This window comes from Colossoma macropomum, unplaced genomic scaffold (assembly GCF_904425465.1).
Source record: "Colossoma macropomum unplaced genomic scaffold, Colossoma_macropomum, whole genome shotgun sequence".
NCBI lineage: Eukaryota > Metazoa > Chordata > Actinopteri > Characiformes > Serrasalmidae > Colossoma > Colossoma macropomum.
The window spans coordinates 13,853,225-13,877,204 of NW_023494791.1; the positions used below are offsets into that span (position 1 = coordinate 13,853,225).

Below are 23,980 nucleotides of genomic sequence, written 5' to 3' on the forward strand. Positions count from 1 at the left end.
AAGTTGTCCATTTCCTCCTATTACACTGCCAAAAATGGTATCTTGTCAAGTGAAATGATCTTACATTTAGTCAATATATCTAACATTTCTCACTTTGAGATGGCTGTGCATTTATAATAAGATTTTCTAGCTTATTTCAAGAAAATGTTTACTTGTTTTAGGTCATTTTATGAAGTAAAACTGTCTCACTATACTGGCAGAAGATTTTGCTAGTTTCAAGCACATTTCTTATAACAAGCAAAATTATCTGCCAATGTAGTGAAATAATTTGACTTAATAAAATTACTTAAAACAAGTAAAACTATTTAGAAATAAGTTACATAATCTGAATTTTACAATAATCTCTACAGGAGAAATATTTTTGTAGTGTGCATGTGGATTTCACGTTTTCCATTCCTTGGTTAGTGCAGTTAGGGAGTGTTTAGAAATTGATTGGTTAGGGAGTGTTTAGAAATTTTTGTCTGTGATAATCAACTGTAAACTCTAAATGTGGTAGATGGAGATTTGATTGTAAAAAATTAGAATATTCCTTTCAGTACAGTAAAGAAACATGTAGGGGAAATTTCAAAGCCTCTCTATTCTTTCTCTCTGTTCAAAGAATCAGCCGTACCTTCAAGAACGAGTTGCAACCTTATCTTTTCTCAAATGCTGTCTCAACAGAGGCATCCAAACTCCCCACCCAGAAAAAGAAAAGAGAGGGAAAAAGCACTCTAAGCCTGTGTTAAATGAGCCGATTGTCCCGTGGCTCTCTAATGTGCGAGTGTTCTCCGGGCCTGCGAGGCTGAGAGAAGGTGGAGGCACAAAAGCTCTCTGTCTCACAGAGAGAGTGTGGTTACCTGCACACGCTCCAATTTCACAACACTCCCCCTGCCTCTGCTGCAGCTGGACCGCAGAGTGACATTGTGGCACTTATTGACTAGACCAATGCTGGCCATCCCATAATGGTTTCAGTACAAAATGAAAGAAAAAAATTACTGTCTTTAAACACTTTTAGGGTTGAACTATTTCAGCCACATACATTGCCAACAGTTGCATAAAATTGAGCACACAGCCATGCGACCTCCACAGACAAACACTGGCAGTAGAATGAGTCATACTGAAGACACTGTTATAGTATGTCACCTTTCCACTTTCCTTTCCACAAATTTCTGCCCTGCTAGAGCTGCCCCGGTAAACTGTAAGTGCTGTGAAGCTGAAACGTCTAAAACCAACAACAGCTCAGCTGCAACGTTGTGGGCAACACAAGGTCACAGAACTGCCAAGTGCTGAAGCATGTAGCAGGGACTTGGAAGTGGAGGTGCTGAGGCTGCTGCAGCATCCCGTGATTTTAGAACTGCATCTGCTAAAAACAACAACAGAGATTTGAACCTTTTCATAATTTGAGTGTAGCAAGACTCATTCGTGCTTGTTTTAGAGAGGAGTTTGTATTTTTCTATTTTTATTTATTTGTTTGTTTATATGTTTTCAAAATCTGCAGCAGCTTTGCCCTATTTAAGTTAGTAATGTATTTTCATTACAGTGAGATGAATCGCTTCCCTCGACGACCTCGGCTGCTTTCAGGGTGCATCCCTAAAAGACACACCGGTTGAGGTACAAAAAGAGTAAGCGCATGCAGAGATGGAGGCCAGTTCTGAGCTCCAAAGCAGCTTAAAACTATATGTAAACTTTTAAAAAATCATCTAACATAATTTTTAAATGTATCTCCCGCTCAGTGCGGTTTCCAGTGTTAAATCTCACCATGTGACTGTGGCCATGACACAATCAGTTATAGTGCCACACATAACAATTTAACTGGTTGCCTCTCAGCTAATTTGCGTAAAGTTTGTCCAGAATGAGAGAGCAGAGGAAAGATGTGCATCAGCGGTCTGATATGTCAGTTAGATGTATATATTGTCATCTCTCGTCTCATTATAGCGCAGTATGACACATTCTCTTTGGTGAAAAGCATCAAAAAATTCTAATGAAAAAAGCTAATTGTTTTGAATGATATCATCGATCACATCAAGTATATGCTGATTAAAATTTCAGCACCCCCAACTTACAACACCTTTACACCACCCAGGCACATAGTGCATTAAATCATCTGTCCTTGGTTGCAACTCACTACTCTCCTACACTCCTCTGGAAGCAGCTTCAGCACAGAGCTGTTCTTCAGGAGTGTCATGGCTGAGCAACTGCACACAAGCCCAGGGTCACCATGTGCAATGCCAAGTGTGAGCTGGAGTGGTATAATGCACACCAACATTAGACTGAGTGCAAATATGTTCTCTAGAATCATGAATGACACGTCACCAATTGGCAGCCTGAGGGACAAATCTGTGTTTTGCAGATGAGGAAGAATATTACCTGTCTGTATGCATAATGCCAACTGCAAAGTTTGGTGGAGGAGGAATAACGGTTTGGACCCCTTAGTTCCAGAAGGGAAATCTTACTGCTACAGCATACAGTGACATTCTAGAGCCAAGCCCCTTGTACTTGAGGCACAGTCCCCTGCACATTATAATGTTTTCCATGCACACAATCCACCTGATTCAACTAATTAGCTCATTAACAACCCCTTACTTACAGGGATGGACTGGGACAATTCCCAGTGGCCCACTATGTGTGTGGGCTACTAAGACAGTAAGTAGGAGAAACTGCAGTAAAGTGTTCGCTCAGCACATGTGCCACATTGTTGTATCTAATTAAGTACCAGATAAAATGAATAGAAATCATACTGGGAAAGGTAAACTGTGAAGGCTAGCTGGAGAGAGATGGAGAAAACCTCCAAAAAGCATTGTTTGGGAGGGGAGTGATAAAAACAGGAAGATACTTGAACAAGACAGAGAAATGCATGAAACTATATTATTTTTGCTCCTGAGTGATCCTTATCCTAGCATGAGACTGTCATCTGCTAAGCATTTATGCACAGGAAGACTGAAAAGGGGGGTTTCGTGGTAGAGTAGCTGTGATTGCAGTAGGCTGGTCTAAAGAAACGTCTAGGGCTTAATTTAGTCCCCAGTCCAGCACTGCTTACTGGGTTGAAGTGGGCAGCATGCCTCCAAAACCAGGGTTGGGAGAACTGGTGGCAGCAGTTTAGGGAAGACGTTTCTGTTCCAGCATGGAAAGCCAACTGTGAGCCAGGCCTTGTCGCCCAACATCAGTGACCAATTTTACTAACGTTCTTGTGGCTGAGTGGAAGTGAAATAGCCATGTTCCAAAATCTAGTGGAAAGCCTTCCCAGAAAAGTGGAGGCTGTGCACCCAGTTGCCCCATCCATTAGCTCTTTGAACTCTATGATAATTAGGGTGTAATTGTTTTGGTATTTTGATCAATTACAATTATAAAGGTTTTACATGAGACAGTCACACATGCCATATCTTATTTCAGGAGACCCTGGGCTACTCAGATATGTCATTTTACATGTAAATGCTAACAGAATTTTGAGTCTTTATGAATTTGGCTAATTTTTAATCAAAAAATTACTTAGTGCCTGCAACATTTTGTACGTTTTTGCTTATACAGATCTTGAAAACAAATGTCAACTCTGATACCTTTTCAGAAATTGTTTCTCCAAAGCTGCTGCGAGTTGAAAATGTAAGAAGGTGATAGTGGTTCACTCTATTGCTTATAATTGAGTAAAAATAATAAGGCAGCCATACTTTTGATCTTCTGTGTTCTTGGATTCATGCTGACTGCTAAAACTCTGACACAGCCTTTGTTTTTAATTTCAAAATAAGTCTCATGTTTACTATTATGAGTATTCAAATATCAAGTCAAGGTTTATTTATATAGTGCTTTTTACAACAGGCATTGCCGCAAAGCAGCTTCACAGAAAAGAGTCCAAGCCCCCATGAGTGAGCTGATGGTGACAGTGGCAAGGAATCGTGTCACTCTTTTAACCTTTTGTTATAACATGAAAGCTAAAAGCAGAGAGCTAATGTCACATCGAGTGGATTTTGGGTGGTTTTTGGAGGTGGATTACTGGCTCATGCTTGGTTACAGCTGGATGACATCACACTGGCTAGTGAGGGCCGGGTCTGCTGAGTGTTCTGATATGCGTATCATGTCTGTAGCTGAAACTGTGATGGCAAGAAGCAGACAACTACTTGTCAGTTACAATGCATATCTGGCTGTTTTATTTGGTATATTTGCTTGTTCCCAAGTGGAAAATTCACCATTTTTCCCCTTCACTGACATATTTGTCACAGACTGACCATGACTTTAAATGTACTAGCGAAAGAGAATAGATTTTTGTAAGTTTTTTACGAACATTAACTGTTCTAGTTTCATATTACTTCTTTCGGTCTTAGAGAGTCATGGAAGGGCTTAATTGTCACAGGGCAGACAGCTTAAGGATTTTCTAAAGAATTGTGTGGATGGTGGGATTAAGACAGATCGAGTTTTACTCAGTCGTGAGCGGCAATTAAACGCTGTTGTCACCTGGACTAGACAGGACATGGACATTACATTCTTCCTGTTCACTGCAGGAAAACAGACACAAAGCCTTGACAAGTGTAGAGTCATCAATGTGTGAAAGGAAATGACCATTTCTGGAACAGAAAAGGAAAAATGTTTGTCACTACATTTACTTGAAGTAACAAAAATGTTGCTAAATTCTGCTTTGTTAGCTGTAGTCTGCCATGGAATGTAGCCCAAGTAGGCCATCACATCCAGAACAGCTTCCTCCATTTGATATCCACTGCAAGCCCAGGCAGGGGAAGTGCAGTTAACAAAAGGCTCATGAATAACTATACATAATCCTTATTTAAGAACAATAAAGTGCTCAGGTCTGAAATGAAGAATTAAAATGGAACCCATGTTTCTGAATAACCTTCATGGCTGAGTACTGAATTTACTCGGCCTATGCATGTGGCCAAGCTGAGGATGAGGAAAAGTTGTTTGTGAAATTTTGACATCCCAAAAATGATTGATTTGTATTCGTTTGAGCAATAACTCCCATCAACCACATTTACAATAAGCCACAACAAACTACAAGAGTAAAGTGAAACTAGCTTTTGTTGCTACTCTACCTCTAAAAAACACAGCACTTCTAAATCAGACCACCACTGCCATCTAGAGGACAGGCCCAGTTTGTTTTGCAGATTCATTAAAATCACAGTCCCTTGACCTACACCAAAAAGGACCAGAAAGAGAAAAAAAAATGAAATGTTAAAATGAACCACTTTTATTTTTTACACAGGACAACCATAATAGTACATTTGGAATAGAAAAATAATATGCACTTGGTTGCTTTGGGCTCATTGTTACTAAGTTTGGCTCTTTTCCATTCAACATCCACAACTCAGTGTAGCCAGCCTCAATTTATGATGACTGGCCCCCCCCTCCAAAAAACAAAGAAAACAAAGAAAACAAAAAACAAAACGGATTAGTGGGAGGAAAAAAAACAAAATAAACTGCTTCAATTCCAGGACAACACATTCTTGTGAAATACTATTCTGGAACTACTCAGCCAAGTTGTTTGGATTCCTCTGCAGTGTACAACACCAGACTCAATCAATTATGATAACCACTCTTTTAAAACAACAGCTGAGCTTTTGTGCATCAATGTCCCTTTGAAGAGACAAAAAGAACGGCTTCATTCACACAATGCCACTCTCAAAGGATTACACAAATTCACAAACTCAATAGTTAGGATTAAGCAAATATGCGTGCATTAGTTTAGATGCATATCAAGAAACAGGATAGCAGCAAGTTAGCAAAATGTTGATAGATAGTAAACAAAGAATGCAACTATTGATCTGTTATGTCAGTATAACAAAAAATATTCACCCTGAGCCTGGCTCTGCATTCATTATGCAGCTCTACCCAGGTCCTGATGTGAAAAAAACTTTTCAGCTCTATTCACTTTTTACACATAAATAACATCATTATTGCTAATTAAATTGAAAAAAACTCACTCACACATACTAGCACAGATGATGCTGTAAATTGACAGAAAAAGATGGCCACCACAAAAATAAACAAAATTAAAATTACTGGCAACTGGGAAGAAAAGGTTTCTCTAGAAGTTTTTTTTAAATCAATGACATTTTTAAAACAAGACTTAAATATCACACATGAATTTGATAAGCTTTTTATTTATTTGTAATGATAATTTAACTATGTAGGAAGTAGCTTGTCAAATTACTTTTTTTTTAGGTCAAAGAATTATGAGGAGGAAAATTTAAGTTACAGTGTTCTCCTCTGTCCTTAAAATTCTGTACATGGCAACAACAAAATGAAAAAAGGAAATATTTATCAAAAATTAGCTTCAAATTAAATGGATTTAGTGCCTATTTACAGATCTCAAGAGAATGACAAGTGACAAACAGATGCAAAAGGCAGTTCAGTCATCTGAGCCGTTAGTTTGAGTTTTCTGCTCACTGTCTTCAGAATGATCAGCCTGTGTCAAACAGATAAAGACACAATATTCATGTTAAGAAGAATCTTAAATGTTTAAGAAGCTAGCTTAATATATAAAAACTGACAGATTGTACCTACATTAGGTAAGACACACTGTAGTTCCTTCATGACTGTGCGGAGGCTTGACAGTGTGCTGTGCAGCTGCTGTTGATAGCTGCTCTTCTGCTGCTCAGAGGCTCTGAGATTCTTCTCCGTCTCCCTCAGACTGGCTTTCACCTGCTCCAGCTCCCTCATCAGATTGCGGTTGGCTGACTCCAGCTCAGACATATTCTTAGCATCTTCATCTGGAAGCCAAATAACCGTTGTACATGATCAACAAACAAATATATCAAAGCATTTGTAAGTGTGACAGAGCAACAACACAGGGATAGCAACAGTTTATAAGCAAGAAACTTCTATGTAAAAATCAGCCAAAATAAGGAGTACATTACACAGACTGTGTTACCCATTTTAGTGTCCTGCTGCATAAGTTTCTGTTCAATCTCCTCTCTGGCTTTCTCACTCTTCTCCAGCTTCTGTAGCATGCTGCCCACGTCCACCATAGCGCCGTTATAGACAATAAGACTGCCAGACTCCGTGTGGTCCTCTGCCTCTCGCTTTGTCTTCTGGCTGGGCAGCAGAGGACGGTTACCTGTGGAGCACACAGGTAATATACTATATTAATTCACAGCAATGTGCTGACAGAAAATGTTGAATTATTTGTGCTTAATTAGTCACATGCTTATTATCTTACCAGATGACCTGGGCCTGTCTCACATTCAATTGAGTGAGGTTCTTGACTAAATTTCAGCTTCACAAAACTTAGTGTCCCTGGCCCAGACATGATCTCTTTACAAGAACACACGTCTGAAGACAACCAGTTAAAACGTTTGGTGCTGGATCTGGCTAATGAATCGCTATCTTTAGCTAACAGAACAGTTTGCAAGAGGAAATGTTTATTTTGTGATGGGTTCACCGCACAAGCGGCCCACATATACATGCTTAAGTGGAGTTTTTCTAAAGGAACTTTTCAGAGGTGCTAACTTGTGTTACATACATGGACTAATAGGCTTGTTGTTCATTTGATAATGCTGGTAAGTGCACCCTACCCTGAGCTACACCTTCATGAGGTGTTGGACTGGTTTAAAAATTACAGTTTCAGACTCAATTTGTTTTCACCATAATAAACATGATCAACATTTTGTAACAATTTCTTAACTGTGCCCAGATGTTCTCGTTACGATATAAGATTCCTTACGATACAATCTTTGTATTTATGTAGTATGACGTCTTGTTCCTTTGCCATTTTAATGCCATTGGCAGTTCACTACAAATGGGTATCCAAGAGCTCGCTGTGCCATTCTTCTTTCAGTGTCTTGATTTTATGTGTACTACAAATTAATAGCTGTTGATTTGTAGCAATTCTCAAAAAAAAACTGAAAAGGATCTAATTTGGTCGGTTCAAGAACTGTTAATGATCCGTAATTCTGATCTTAACCTGCCCTGGAGCAGGTTACGCATGCAGTGTAAGTTGCCATGGCAATGTAGCCAAAAACTGTCATGAGACGGAAAACCCAGGGCTAAGCTTAACTAAGGCTACGTTCACAGAGCAGAAAAGAGTGGCCCAAATCTGATTTTATCATCAAATGCAATTTTTTGTTTGGCTGTTCACCCCTATGTGCGACTTTAGTCTGAACAGATCACGCTCCTAAACTTCATCTTCGCCAACATCACAGGAGCTGACAGTTGGGCTTTTCACCCAGAACGTGTTCTAACTCGCTGTAAAAAGGGCACGTTATTCAGCCACGGCCACTTATTTGGTTTGTGTCCTTGGGTTCTTTAAACTTTGCATTCATTTCTTTAGAAATCTCTTCAAATGTGGCGTGGTTTGGATAAGTGTCTTCCAGTTCTGTTTGTACAGAAACACCAGCCCAAATGTTTGAGGTCTCAGCAGCACGAAATTATGACTAAAGTCATTGGGCCGCTTTTACCTGCTGTGAACAAAGCCTAAGTTTAAAGTTAGCAGGCTAAGCCATAACTCCTCATTCATGAAACAGACTGAGGTTTAAAGTTGCAGTAGCTTGGTATTTCTACTTACCCAAGAGGTTTTCTATTTGAGAATCAGGAGTCCCTACTGGGCTGGGCTCATCTTTGGGTCTATCTGTTAGTTTACGGTAGTAGCAGGACTCTCTCACCACTGGCTTATTCAACAATTTTTTCACCTGCAAAATAAATTTCACTCTATCAGCACTAGCTCTGATATTACACAGCCTACATATTTTCCTTACAAACAGCTATAAAATAAGGAAATCATGGCATTGTTAATCAGCTATTCAGGCAGCCTTCAAAAGATTAAGTGATCTAAGCAAAAGTATACAAAAAAGAGCACGAAATGTGCTCTAGTTTGACAATAAGGAGCTTGTAAAGCAACAGTACCTGAGCTCTGGAGAGATGCAGGCCCAGTGTATACATAATCTCCTCCAGGTCCTTCTCTAGTAGGTAGCCACAGTGACTTTGATCGAAGTACACAAAAGCCATCAGCAGATCTTTATCAAATGTCAACATCTGCTTCTTTTTTTCATCCTACAGACATACAAAGTGTCAACAAAGACCACCTTTTAATCACACTGACTGGGGTGAAAGTGCAGTTTGCAAAGTACTTGGTGAACCATACGTAACTCACTTTATCTTTAGAGGCTCTGTCTTTTGATTTTCTGTCATCTCTGCGGTCATCCCTTCTGTCCCTACCGTTGGAGTCTTCATCATCTTTATCTGAAAATTAGAACAAAAATGTTTAGCAGTCAAGAAAAGTTAAGCATGAGCCTCTGAGGTTTTTCTTCTGTAAAACAGGGTTTGAACTGTACCATCATCGTCATAGTCGTCTGCATCCTCAGCCTCCATCGGATCATACTCGTCAGCGTTGTTATTGCTGCTTTCATCTTCATTATCGTCTTCATCTTTGGACTCTTCTTTCTTTAGAACCCTCTCTTTGTCATCATCCTGTTACACAAATACAAGGCCATTTACATTTTGTTTCCGGATAGGCGTCAAGTCTCATGTCTCTCCTCTCAATGTATTCTCTACTGGAGAATAACACAATGTGGTGTTTACGTCAGACACAACTTTTTCTGGTATTCAGATGCAGTTGAAGAACCTGAACTTTAATCAGCTGCGTTACACTAGGAATGGAACTAAACTTGGCAGCACAGTGGTTCTCCCTAAAAAGAGTTAGTGGTATCTGTTCTAAAATCATTCAAGGATAGTTCATCGTGGCATATATTGAAATAGACAACAAACCACATGGAAGAACAAACAAAAGCCTCTATAAATAAAAATGATTAAATAATTCATTAATAAGATGATTAATGCATAATCCACTCACCCTCCTCTTCTCCTCATCCTCCCTCTGTCTCTTTGTGGAAGGCTCACCACTGTCCTCCTCTTTGTCCTTCTTTGCATCCCTTCTTTCTAACTCTTTTCTCTCTGCCTCTTTTTTTGCCTTCTCTTTCTTTTCTTTTCGCTCATCCTTACTTGGAAGAGCAGCAAGAGCTTTGTATATCCTGTAGCCAAAGTCTCGTTGAAGCATCTCGTTGAAAAGTTCAGCAAACAATGAGACCTTAACAAGAATAAAAAAACAAATAAATAAATAAAAATTCAAAGAAACGCTTTTGAGCAGAAGAAGAAACCAACTTTGCGACTGGTTCCTAAACTTCCCTTTGCGTACAACCCAGGAAAAGAACCCTATACCACCAGCTCTCTTTTAGTGAGTTTAGGCAAAATATTCACACTTTAAATTTCACTGAAAGCTAACAGTCATGATTAAATATTATTAAATAAAGGCATTTTTGTTTCATGAGAAAGCATAATTTAAACTTAATCTGAAGAAAGTACTCCAATTAAATGATTTATATTAGCATCCCAGGAGCTGACAGCTGGGCTCAGGTAAATGACCGGTGTGAAAACGGGGACCAAAAGCATTTACAATGTGATGAGCTCTAATGAAGCCATTTAAAAATGGATTAGTATTCCTAACCTCAAAGGAATGTTCCTTATTGTCCTCCAGCCTGTAGTCCAACAGCACACTGAGAGACATGATGCTGCAGTCAAACTTGCCATTTTTTGCTGCCCAGTTCGGGTGGACAATAATAGTGGGCTCATCAGGGAGGACATAGCGCCTCTCCCTACGTTGCCGCTCCAGTTCTTCTTGCCGCTTACGCTCCTCTTCCTGAGGAGAAGAGATGTAATCAGACTGACATTACAAATTAACACTAAAGAGTGAACCCCCTTTAAAACAACACTTTGGCCTTTCAAACAATGCCCACATATTGAGTCCTCCTACAGTCTATTCATGCATAAAACATTACTTTTGAAGTTCAAGTGGGCACCTTTCTGGTCATGTAGTTATTCTCACAGCTTGTCTCTTCTCTCACCTCCCGGTCTTCCTCTGCTCTACAAGGCTCCTCCTCCTCTACACCAACAGACTCAGTCTTCTCTGGTTCTTTGGATTCCTCCACCTGCTCCTCCACCTTGAGCTGCTTAGTGAGCCGAGCTATCAGCTGAGACTTCAGCCCTTTAGAGCTTAGAGATCGACTCTCCAGCTCTTTGCGCAGGTCATTGACCTAAACACAGAACACACAAGCAGCTGAAGAGACTCCTCAGAAGAAAACAGAGGCAAACTCGGATACTCAACCTGTTAAATGGAGGCAACCTACTTTCATAGACTTCGGATCAAGCTTAGACCAGTGTGTGGGTGTAGTAACCTCTTTTGAATCGTCATCATCTTTCTCCTCTTCTTCCTACCATCCGGTCAGAGAGGAGAAAAGAGAGAGACAACAAAATGTTAAATAGCAACTCCTCTATGCTGTCTGAGCTTCTGAAACAAAAGTTGATCCGTGCAAGAAGCAAGGTCACAACTGTCTCTCATTGTCTCCTCCAACTGAGGTCTCGATTGGGTAAAAATAAAATAAATAAAAATAAAACAAAACAAAAAGTCCACTTCTAGGATACATGGAAGCTCTCTAGCTTTTACAACAGATCCAAACCCCACCCATCAGCCAATCAATGCCAGTTCTGTGGAATACAAAAAGGTAATCAATGACAGTGGGTCCAAGAAATGTAAAATGTGAGAGATGCACTCAAAGATGGTCTCCAAACTCAATGTGTGTACGGGTTCCCTAAAACTACATTTGCAAATTGACTTTACTCCTTTTCCCTCCTTTTCAACATCTAGTCATAGAAGACCTGGGATCAACCAAACTCCCTGGAAAAACCAAGTCCACAAAGTCTAGGTACAGTCCAATCCGAGAATAGTGTAAAAATCAATAAAGGGACAGACAAGAGACAGAACTTAAGGAGTTTTTTTGGAGTTCAGCAGATATTGAATTAAAATGTAAAATTAATCATAAAAGAAAACATTCTAAAAACACACATTTTATCCCAACTGGCTCTCCAGATTCCAGCATGTGCCTCCAAAATCTCAATTAAACTCAACCTCGTACACATCCCACACGGAAATTGTGGAAATTGAAGTATGTCACTTTGCTCTTTGAGCAAAATTTTCTACACTACTGTACATAAAAGAGAATGATGAATTCCCTCATCAGATTTGGCGATTACTTTTCATAAGCAGAGCTGGAAGCTGTTTTACCAGTTGAAGCAGTGTCATTAAAGTATGGGCTAATCTGTTCCGCTGTGTGTGTCTGCAGGCTGGGTGGGGTGGAGGGGCGAGGGCGGTGCTGGGAGAGCAGGTAGAGGAAGCAGGAGGGGATGGGGTTGAGGAAAAGGGACAACACACAGGGACAATAAAAAGGGGTTTTTGTATGATGCCTGTGATACTTTTGTTTTTGTGTGTTTTTTTGAGTGTTTTGTCTGTCTATTCCTGTGCCTGTGAGAAGCGGAAATGAGAAGAGAAGGATTAGCGTTCAGTGCCTGTTCTCCATCAGCCTCCTTCCGTTCAGCCAAGAGTTTCTCTGCCAGCTGCTCCTTGAGTCCGCGGGACAGGCCTTCCCACTCTGAGCGGGTAGGAAGACAATGCCAAACATCCGGGAGAAATAAAACCACTGTCTCCACATGAGCGGGAACTGTGCGCCCTTTGTGAGTCTCCTCAGGGCGATGATAGCGAATCTCTGCAAAACGATACCTGTCGCAAAGGAAGAAGTGCATTGGAAAGAAACATTCTGTCAGACATCACACAAGGCCTAACCCCCAATACACTCCAATCCCCCTACCTCCCCTTTGTGGTAAGTTGACCCCAGAATAAGACATAATGAAAATACAGTCTGCAGATCTCCACAGTAGGTTCTCACGATGAACGGCAGCCACGTGTTGGGGAAACTGACAGACAAAGTAAACAAAAACAACGACAATCCGGACATTTCTCCCCCCTTTCCACCTGCCAGGCCCCTCTCCCTAGCATTTGTGAGTCTGAACTGGGTGCTTGTGTAGGATAGCGTACATACCCCAATGGTGTGAGAAAGACAGATTCAAAGACATGGTGAAAGCAAGTTAAATATGTAAGATATTTAACACAGGTCAAAGGTCATATAAAACAGAAAGTAATGGTGGCGACTCCTCCTCCGGCTCTGCTTTTTGAGCGACAGAATAAATGCATTCACCACACAGATAAAGAGGCAGGACTGCTACACACATTAGCAAAAAGGACATTGCAAAATAAAAGATAAGAGCAAAGAAATACATAAAATTACAGGTTTACGGTTAAATGAAACCAAAAATTAAAAAATAAATAAATAAAAAAAACAAAGCCTCCGACATGTCAGGAGACAGAGCTTTTGTCAAATCCATGCAGTGGGTCACAGACTGTTGGACGTTTTTTTAGGCTTTTTAGTATTGCTCAGGCCTAGTGATAAATACGCACACGGAAAGAGAGGATACATCAAAACAGTGCTAGAACAGAGCTGTACTTACCACTGGGTACATAAACTCAGATCAATGCCTGTCAGAGCCTTACAACAACGTATTGCTGTCTTTATAAGGACTGAGGCATCGTTCTCTGGGTCAGCTCCGTCCAGGGAGGGAGACCAGTGGCCACCAATGGCCATGGCCTCATCTTTGCCTCTCATGCCAACCAGAAACTGAGAACAGAGGAGTTCACAAAAACACAAAAGGTCACACACTATATGAATCTAGTGGCTAAAAAGGTATTAGGGAATGAAATAAATGCAACTTAATGAAGCAAGAGCAGAGTGCTCTAAGTGAAGCAATGCTGACAAGTGCAGAAAGCATGTGATGGAAAAATGCTCTGAATGTTTGGCATGGGGAGAGTCAACATCAGAAGAGCTTATTCCACACAGCTAAGCGTTCAGCAATGGAATAGGACAGACATCACAGTCATCTCCCACCAAAAGCATGAACACAAATTAACCCAGAATTATATGAGAAACAGAGTGGACAAATAACTTTCAGCTATATCTGTGGTCAAAAGAAAAGCTTATTCTGACTCTTAAAATCAGCACTTTAGTAGTCTAGGTAAAAAATTATATAAGTTGGCTAGCCTTAATAATGGAGTAAAACATTAACTGCTGCTCAGACTGTTGTCAGAGTCCTGCAACATACTGCAGACTTGTGAAAGCACACCTGACCATGATTAGTAGATTATGTTGATTAACATATGAAACACCAAACCACAGAAAACAAAAGTTAATTGCCCCAGTAAGCTGGCAATGGTTAGTGAAGCAGATGCATAGCTGAAAAGAGTATAGTTTGGTTGTACCTTAATGAGGCGGGCCGGGTGTTGAAAAGAGTCCCGTAGCTCCTGTGGGTCCTCAGCCAGGGCACAAGACTTATGATACAATTCATCCAAACTGGGCGTGGCAAGCAGCATCACCTACACCACAAACAGATATGTTTGTCTAGTATGCACACACAAGCAAACAAAAGCAAATGTAGAATGAGAAAGCCAAAAATAGGACTCCTGCCTCTTAAAAAACATCATAATGACAAACACTACACAAAAATTCAGTGCACATACAATCCAACAGCTTGTGTCAAAGATAAAAGTACAGCTGAATGTGTCCTCACACCTTAGCACTGTAGGTGTGATTGGCATCAGGAGGGTCCAATACAGCTGTGTTCTTCACCAAAGAGTCCACCTCTTTATGCATGATGTGGAAGTTGCAGTAGTTTCCAAATGTAAAGGGTCGGGATAAGGGGAAAGCATCCACCCAGGTGAAAACAGCATCAAAGAAGTCACTTGGGATGTAGAGGCTCTGATACCTCCGCCGAAGCTCCATCATGTCACAGTTGTAGCTGTACAGTATGCACACGCGCACACACAGGATTTGCAGATGTCACAGGCAGTGTTAATAAGAAAGTCACGTTTTAATTTCAAATAAACTGTAATAGTTCACACACTCAACTTACGCATCAAGCGAGAACTTTGAGAATTGCACAGTATATCGTGGTACAACTCTGCGTGGGCGCCTTGGAGAGCGATCCCTTCGAGGAGAGCGTTCTCTCGAACGCTTGCGTGTTGGAGAACGCTCCCTTGATCGTCTCCGCTCTCTATCTCTCTCCCGACTGCAGGAAAATCATAAAGCATTTTTGTTAAGGTCAGCAATCCTTTTTATGATTTCTGTGGTCCTGAGACAAAACTGGTTTAAAAATTAGATATGAAACTTATGAAACAAGTTAGGGCAAATCATTGGGGCAGCTAGGAGGCTCAATTTAGAAAGCTTTACAAGTACGTCATCTGGAGCCACCAACTGATGGGTAGGTTAGCTTTGTTTCTCCCTGTAATGCCAGCTAATCAAGGCTGCCTCATCAAATTCAAAACTGTGCAAATAGTGCTCTCCTCCAAGCATGTTAACACAGATACTGACTTGCAGTGGTCCTACAATAGTGCAAAGCCTAAAGTAAGGGAGATGTCAGACCACTATTAATAGTGAGAGAAAGCTAATTAAGCACATTAACAAAACATCAGTAGGCTTGCCTGTTTTTAACACATTTAAAATGAGAAACAACTCTTTAGTTGCTATTGCACTATTATGTAAGTCAACAGGCTATGCGTTCATCACAAACTTCAAATTAATAATCCTCAATCGGTGTTATTCAACAACATACAATTATAATACTTATGTTCCTATTTTGTGTTTATAAGAAACAGCCAGTGATAATTATGACAGTAATGACTGCTACTGTCTATAATTATCATTTTAGTGCAACAGAGTAACCACCAGGTAAGTCTTAACAGAGAAGGAGAAAAATAGATATAGGGGGAAAACAACTGTATTGAAGTGCTACTCACCTACGGTCATCCTTTCTCAGAATGAGCTCTGGTCTGTCGCTGCGGCTCGGAAAGCGAGGAGAGGGATCCATACGTCTCACAGGCTGTGGCTGGGGCATCATCCGCACTGGAGGCTGCAGCAACCCCCCTGAAAATACAGAATCTACACAAAAGACAGAAAAAAAGATATAGCATTTCCCCTAACAATGTTGCCCAAATTCAGCACCACAGAATTCTACATGCTCTTCAGGAGCTTGGTTAAACTGCTGTACCTTTAGGGGGTGGCTGAGGCAGGAGAGGCTGAGGGGGATTCTGTAGGAGCGGGGCTAGAGAGGCTGCAGAAAGCTGGGCCTGAAGCAGGGAGGGAGGGGGACCCTGGGTCGGCACGCTGAAGGTAGTTGGTGGAGGTAGAGACTGAAGCATGGAGGGACCTGGCTTGATCATGTTGGGGCCAGGAGGCTGGCTCTGAAACAGTCAGAAACAGACCAGACATGGGTCAGAATGAACTCACTCACCAGCAGAGGACTATGTCAACTAATCTGAGACTAGGCCAAATGCAGAGGTGCTGGCCATGTATGCTTGTGAAGTACAACAAATTTGTGCGTATTTTATACATATATTTATATATGTTACTGAAACTGTAGTGTGCAAAAAAGGTGTATGGAAAAACAAGTGTTAATAGTTCACTTCCAGTACAAGTGACCTGTTCTGAAAGGTGTGACCCACTCTGAAGGGAAAAGAAGCCCAGTGTGTTAAGGCGCAACAAACCCCATGAAAAGAAAAAAAAAATAGCTAAATAGGAAAGAGCCAGAAAGAAGATCAATTATAGCACCAAATGTTAGCACTTTTGGACCCTGTTGAAAGACAGAAATCCAAGACTGTTTAAAAAAAAAAAGAGAAAAAAAAAAGAAAAAAAAAGAAAAAGAATGTACAGCTGGTCAGGGAAATTAATGCACATTTTCATTGCGCATTCTTGCTGTTTCAAAAGATTCTTGCTCTCTCCTTTATATGTACACCGACCTAGCAAAGACGTCTAAATTAATTTTCCTGTATAGACTAGAACAGAACATGGTCCTTAATCTCTAGTCCTGGAGGGCAGCAACACTGCAGCACAGTTTACTGTGTTCCTTGTTTAAACACATCCAATTCAAATAACCAGCTAATTATCAAGACCTTTCCTAAAACAATTATGAAGTGCTGAGGCCATCCACTACTAGAGCTTAAAATCCAGAAGTACAACAAGACTTTCAGTATTAGTTAGTTATACAAAACAAAACAGACCACAGCAAGTCTCTGTTTGTTTCATCATGCTCTTGCTCCATCACATTAACATGCTAACATTATAAGGCAAATCTGAAAAGCCACTCAATGCTTGTGGGGAGAAGAGACCAAAAAAATAAAAAAAATCCTCCCAAGATTTAATTTCACAGACAAACACTGATTAGCCAAAGAGACTATGAGCTGTGAGAAAATACAATTTATCAGAACCTTCATCAAACACACAAGTTTAGAGCTGTAAGACAGAGAGAAAGTAGTAATATTGTAGCAGCAACTCATCTTGGGCAGAAAGAAAGGAATCGAGGAACTGTGACTAACACCTGTTTGTGCAGTGAGAGAATGGAGGGCATGAAAAAAAACGAACAGAAAGGAAAGAGGGTTACATTTGGTCTTGAGTCCACCGCAGAGTGTATGTCAGAGTAGCGCTGCACTCCTGCGTCAGAGTAAAAGCTGGACAACTGTGGGGAAACCTGAGGTAAGGGCTGGGGCGGCTGGTGCTACATAGAGATTGAGAACAAAATAATCAATGGCAGTGCAATGGCACGCTTTTGGAAGCAAAAGAGGAGAAACAGCTTAGCAAATTAGGTTTTCTCACCGTCTGGTTGGGCAACTGAGGTAAAGTCTGAATGCGCTGGGCGTTCCACTTGAACGGCATGTTGGGATTATAGACGGCCTCTACAAGAACACGGTCACCAACTTGTGGCGTTTTTCCCTTTACCGCACTAGAGACACAACAAAAAACAATTACATGACTAAATAACCATAAAATAAATATCCTGAGTGTTACTAACCACCATTTATTCAGTGGGAAAAAAAAAAATCAGAACCATCTGAAAATCCCCAGTTGTACTGTCAGCTCTCACCTAAGCTGGAAGAAAACATCTTCATCCACGAAACCAAATGTGTCATGTAGCTTGTTGACGACCCCAGTAAAGACACGTTGTTTCTGGGGTTGGGTCTGCTGCTGGTGGCTGGAGCGGGGGGTTGGGTAGGAGACCGTGATCTGAGCTGTTTGTTGCGGGTTCGACAAACTCAGACTAGTAGGCAAAGCAACAGGGGGCTAGGAAACACAAGTGACACTTATGTTACAAAACAGAAACCCATACAGATACAAGCAGAACAGCATGTATGTATACATGTATGTAAGTTTTGCACTGTTTATTTTATTTTTATTATTACTAGTACGATATGTGTGAAAATCACATTTTCTATTTTACAGTAGTAATTTCTTTTTTCCTTGTGTTTTCTCATAACTCATTACAAAAATGTATATCATTAGGCCAAAGCCAATACTGGGAAAACATGACAATTACAAAAAAAGGGCTTTTAAAATATAATTGGTTACTGTACCAATTATTCAATGGTTACCACTTGAAGAAATTTGTTGTTTTGAAACGTGCTGTGTTGTGTGTGAATGTATACCAACTGTTCAGTGGTTTGGTTGATGGATTAACAGCAACAAATGGAAGGATCATAAAGAGCCAGGCCTGTTAAATGATCAACTGTGAATAAACTGGTTTGAACACATACAGCAATGAAAATTACCTGTGAAAGCAGGGCAGGCTGTGGTTGAGGGAGCTGTCAACATAAAAGAAAGGAAAAATGTCATTAGTAGAAATTAATGAGGGCAAGAAGAATAGAGAAGAGGCTAATGGAGCTCAGATGATAGAGCGATTTGACACAACCCCTAATCATGTTTTGACTGCTAAGGTAGCAATAGCGATTTTAAAAGTCTATAAATAAACAACAGACACAATTTCATCTGAATTTCGGCAGTATATTCCAGAGACGTTTAAGTGACATGTAATAACACTGAATTCTAAAACAGATGCTGCAGCTCACTAGTTGAGAGGGAGGAGAACACAAAGGAGACTTGCCAAGACTCGCTGTGCTCCAGGCTGCACCATTTAATATGCTTACTGCACAAGCTGTCAACAAGTGTACTCCGCACATCAGGAACTTTATACAGATGTGAGAAAGGGCTCCGGAATCAACAGAATCGAGTTCTGCAAGTAGCATGACTACTTGCCACTAACTATCTGAAGAGGTAAAATATGTAGATAATAACATACATAATAAAGAATGTGTACATAACCTGTCCTAGTTGGAGAGTACTGTTTCTAAAACAGACTAATCATTCAGAAACTTGTGTTTACTTTAAAGACAGGGTCCTGTGACAATGTAACCATTACGCTAACAGATCCTGCGATCACAGCTATCGTAAAAAAAAAAATGCACTAACCTTCTGTCACAGAAAATGGCTGTTGTACTTGTTGTTTAAGTCCAAGTGTGAAACAGTTTTGCCACTAAAGTATTTTTGTGGGGGTTAAGTTGGTAAACCCAATGAACAGCTACTCAACTTTCTATGGCCTGACTAAAAGCATACAGCTCTGAGAGGAATCAAATTCCAAAGGATCATAGCGTAAGACATTAAAAAAAATAAAAGTTTGTATGATGATACACTTCAGCATTTATTACTTTCACTGTTCAGAACCGTTTAGGTGTGGCCTAATACTCTAACGAGCATGCTTGATTGACATCCCTATGTCCAACACTCAGCACTCCCCTGCTATGCCACTCACGCTGAACTTAACAGAATAGCGCGAGCAGGAAGAAATTAGTAAAAATGGACACTACATCTGAAGGTCTTGCTCTAGTCTAGTCCACTGCTCTATACATTTATTATCAAGCTTTTAGGTGGTGATGCCCTGATGTGGTTAAGATCACTTTATTGCAGGATTTGCATCTCAGATCGCACAGATCGCTGGTATGGCTGGTTGGACAACAGATTTAGGCTCTCTGGTTATCTAAAAGCAGGGGAGATTGTTTACATTTGATAGTGACTTCCCTCATAAAAACTGCTACCTTGTACAAATTCTCCATTGGGAGGCCCTGCCATCTCTGTACTGATGAACATGGCTAAGTATGTGTGTACATTTTCTAAACCGCTTATCATTCTGGGCCACGGGGTGAAGTTATCAGAACAGACAAAAGAAAGAAAAACAAATGAATAAGAAGTCCAATAACAAGCAAACATACTACTTTTTAACCATGACAACAGCTGTAACATATTCCTTTTAAATAACCTTTTAATGTGATCCACAAGCATCAAACTAGTAAAAGGCAAGGACCTGATGGTGTTCGCCATCACCACGGCAGCTCAGAGCAATGGGGCTGAAGTCTATACACACATCTAAACAACTAGACTCCATCCCAAATTCTGACTGGTTAGATCCCTTCAGTGACAGCTGGTCTTTGTTAAACAACTTGTTATTTACACATTTTTAAATATTTAGCTAAATTACTATTGTACTTGTACTGTTCACAAAGCATGCTTTAGCTTGCTCCTAAAATCAGAAACTCCAACTTGTAGTGTTTGGAAAGTACTTTGGACAAAGTCAATCCAATTTTGTCCATAATTCCCATACACAGAATGTGAAGAAAACTGAAAACAAAGAGGACGCTAATAATGCTAATAATACAGGGAGATTCACTCAAAAGAGGCCCCAAATATTGTGTAATAACTCTCACTAGGATGAAGCAATCTGAACAAAACAACTATTTGCAATAACATTCGCAACTTCCGGGTGCATACCCACCGTACCCCTTAATGTGTCTGGCAGAAAATGGAGATCACTTCCAGCATTGCATGTAATGCAATCGATTACACATACGTCAAGGTATGTAGCGTATTTTTTTGGTTCAGACTGCTTCATCCTAACGGGAGTTACAACAGAATATTCAGGGCCTCTTTCGAGTGAATCTCCCTGTATAACAGCGATACAGACTTTTGCTGAGGGTGGGTCAAAATACATTATGTCTAAATGTCCAATAAATATCTTCTGACAAATTTACTATAGTAATATACTGATTTTCAGTCACACAAGCTTATTGTTTTGGAGAGAATCCAACCAATAGGGCGGTTTTCTCAAGTCACACAAACTGACAAAACAATGACACTGAAGCCTTATATTTGTTAGACTTTGTGCATTGCCAAACGTAAATGGTACCTTTTGTAAACGGTGCAAGTCAACTTCCAGAAAGCAGAAATAAATAACGAAGTCAGTCAACTGTACCCAGCAATTAGGCTAAACAAAGATGCTCAAGATCCTCTGATAAATGTACAGTGCAGCAATGAGAGCACTTCTGTGCTGGACCTGTTCCCAGGCAACATTTTGCTGAGAGACTGTAATTCCATTAGTACTAAAAGCAAATGTTCCTGCAACTGTCTGATCTCTACCAATAATCTAACTCAACAGTGCATATCACAGCTGTAACACAGGACATTAACATTCCCAAGAGGACAAAAGTAATACTCTTGGAAGTACATTTAAATCCACATGATCACTTGGGACAGTATGGGTTATACACAGAATTTCTATCGAATTGTGATCTGAAGTTCTACTTCTACATCCTTAAGATAAAAATAAAGTAGACGGCAATGTGTGAGCATGCATACCTGATGAGGAACATTGTAGAGGGTCTGTTGAGGGGGTGGCTGCGGCGGGGGAGCTTGAGGTGGCTGCTGCTGTTGTTGCTGTTGCTGCTGATACTGCTGCAGTGCTGAATTGATCTGAGACTAAAATTAAACACATACCAGTGACTCAAGATTATTCACTGCACCAGAAAAGTAGACTTACAGTTATGCCAGAGACTGGAATTCCATTACAACCTCAACATACAGACCACCAGAAGGAACCCTTTACACAAAATGGTACATATTATATCAAAGAGCAGACATCTAGAAGTGGTTATTAGTGTTGTAACATGTGAACATTGAAATCTATGACAGAGTAGATGCTTGTCAAATAAAAACAAGCAAGGATGTACTGCTACATCTGGTCTCACACATCTAAACTCAGAAAAAATATTGGAATGTGGCAGATGAATAGTGTAATTATACTTTCACTGCAGACTTCCAGCCTGGTCAAAAGCCTAAATACAGTAGAGTGTGGTAAAGGAGCTCACCTGTTGCAGTGCAGCTGCAGCAGCTGCAGCAGCCTGCTGTTGGAGGGCTGCAGTCTGTTGGGAAATCTGATAATTGGCAGCTGACTGTGTGTTGAGGGACGCTGCAGCCAAAGCAGACTGCTGTGAGTACATGGAGGGGGAAGCACCCAAGAGAGATGGCTGCTGAACACCTAACGCTGCAAGAGAACAAACAGGCCATAATACAAATCTGCAGGACCACTTCTACAGTTCGGCAGTTCAAAGCAGACTTTGACAGAGTCCAAAGTAGACAGCAGCACAAACTGGTTGCCCTTTGGTTACACATATTGAACCGTTAATCCTCACAATAAGATAACAGACGTTTAAAAAATATTATAAATAGTCATCTTTATAAGTTCCTCTGTTAGAGAGCCGTTTCTACCTGTTAGATGTATGCGGGCACTATAAGGGGGAAATTTACTACTGCCTAGAAGAATATCTCCAAAATTATGAGCAGATAAGAATGTCTACAAAAAGTCATGTCTGATATTACTTACAGTGTAAGCTGTTCAAGTCGAGGGACTGTCCTGAGTGGCCGGGTTGAGATACCGCCGTAGCGGCAAACTGAGCCGCCCACGGAGGGTTCTTCTGGCCCCCGAACTGGGCCATGGAGACCGGCTTAGGCTTCTGATGGACCAGCAGCAGACACGATCCTGTTGGTATGGTCATTGTTATTATTTATCAGTACTTATGACTACAGTCGATCACATGTGTTATCTTTAATAAAACTGAAGCCAAATAAGTGAAACGTTGCGGTGTCTCCTATCAGCTTCAGGAGATTGCAACCTACCTAGCTAACCTAGCTAGCTAGCTTAGGTCAGCTAGCTAGTAAACAACCTACCAGCTAGCACGAGACTGCAGTCGGCTTCCTATTCGCCAGCTTCTAGTTCGAATTTTCACGTTCCACCTTAAATTGTGCAGGCGCCACACTGTAACTGCTGCACCATTTAAGGTAGAACATGAAAATTCGAACAAGAAGCTGACTTCAGCTTCGTAAAAGCTAGCTACCTATTCACAGTCTTTCAACCTCCTTCGTTACAAACGCAAGGATAACGACCAAGATGACTCCAAAACGCATGAACAAACCTAACGTAACTGACTGCTACACATACGTACTATTACCGCCAGGTTACAACGACGGATACAGCTGTTAACTAGCTATATCCTCCTCTTAGCAGCAAATGTAGCCGACCTGAAGCGAGCTAAGCTAACACGAGCTAAATTAGGTAGCTCAGACACACTGACAAGCCGCACACTGGCTAGCAAGCAACATCAACAACACCAGCCGCCTCAAAGGTCTAACAACTCATAACAACGATTTAGTGAAGAGAAACAACAGCGGTTCGATTTATGCATCGAGCGGCAAACAGCAAAGGCAAATCAACGCATTTATCTACTTACATTGGAAAATAGTCTCAGTGGTTAAAAGGACAAGTCAGCACAAACTGCAGAGCTTGCAGCAGGCTAGGCTAACCGAGCAGCGTTAACGTTAATTCGGTGTGTGTGAGGGCGTCGCGCTCGACTTTGTTAAACCACCGTCTGTAAATAAGGCCCACAGTTTATCATACATAGCTAGCGTAAGCGCTCTGTTGGTCAGTCGGACAAAACAACAACAAAAAAACACGATTCAATATCTACCTACACGCTATAAACATAACAAAAACGTGTCCTCGACGGCGCGCAGACCGTCTGCGTTATCAGCTTACCCCCTCCTCCGTCCTGCGTGTGGACCGGTGGACACACAGACACAGCGCTGTTAGAGCGGATCGCGCATGCGTATTAGAGTAAGACGACGTCAGGCCCCCACAGCACGAATATAGGATCAGATTATGTAATATTACTTTGAGTGAAACAGCTGATCTGATTTGATTGAATCTGATTGAAGATAAATGATTACATTTTTCGGACTCAGAGGTGGTAGAGTAACCTAAAGCAATCCTAGACCAATACTCAATTACAAACCTGTTTCCAAAAAAGTTGGGATGCTGTGCAAAATATAAATAAATACAGAATGCAATGATGTGTAAATCATTTAAACACACATATATATACATATAATTGAAAATAGTACAAGGACAACAATTCAGAGGC

At 40.7% G+C, this 23,980-nt stretch overlaps 1 protein-coding gene across 5 annotated transcripts; it reads right to left on the reverse strand.

The window, feature by feature from the left end:
• Positions 1-5,144: 5,144 nt before the first annotated feature.
• ccar1 (cell division cycle and apoptosis regulator 1) lies at positions 5,145-23,658 on the reverse strand. Of its 5 annotated transcripts, none has more exons than XM_036573998.1 (26): positions 23,596-23,658; positions 22,387-22,542; positions 21,872-22,047; positions 21,363-21,482; positions 18,449-18,481; positions 17,767-17,963; positions 17,499-17,625; positions 17,287-17,400; positions 15,898-16,090; positions 15,647-15,788; positions 14,764-14,919; positions 14,424-14,649; positions 14,114-14,227; positions 13,309-13,475; positions 12,313-12,523; positions 11,097-11,180; positions 10,770-11,003; positions 10,418-10,609; positions 9,767-10,000; positions 9,249-9,384; positions 9,068-9,156; positions 8,821-8,967; positions 8,483-8,606; positions 6,851-7,036; positions 6,484-6,689; positions 5,145-6,385 (listed from the first exon to the last, which is right to left on the reverse strand). In XM_036573998.1, the coding sequence occupies exons 2-26, from the start codon at positions 22,496-22,498 to the stop codon at positions 6,329-6,331; spliced, it is 3,777 nt and encodes a 1,258-aa protein (XP_036429891.1). In that variant the 5' UTR covers positions 22,499-22,542; positions 23,596-23,658; the 3' UTR covers positions 5,145-6,328. The 5 variants fall into 5 exon arrangements, with proteins under 5 accessions (XP_036429891.1, XP_036429893.1, XP_036429889.1 ...); XM_036574000.1 differs by having other exon boundaries at positions 10,815-11,003; positions 23,532-23,628; XM_036573996.1 differs by having other exon boundaries at positions 23,532-23,628.
• Between the last annotated feature and the right edge of the window lie 322 nt (positions 23,659-23,980).

Excerpts from the sequence above, each read along its gene's own strand:
- ccar1 (XM_036573998.1), bottom strand. The coding sequence starts at position 22,498 with ATGGCCCAGTTCGGGGGCCAGAAGAACCCTCCGTGGGCGGCTCAGTTT. Across the intron at positions 14,228-14,423 it reads ATCACACCTACAGTGCTAAG|GTGATGCTGCTTGCCACGCC; the intron begins GTGTGAGGACAC and ends TTTGTGGTGTAG. Across the intron at positions 10,610-10,769 it reads ATAACTACATGACCAGAAAG|GAAGAGGAGCGTAAGCGGCA; the intron begins GTGCCCACTTGA and ends TCTTCTCCTCAG.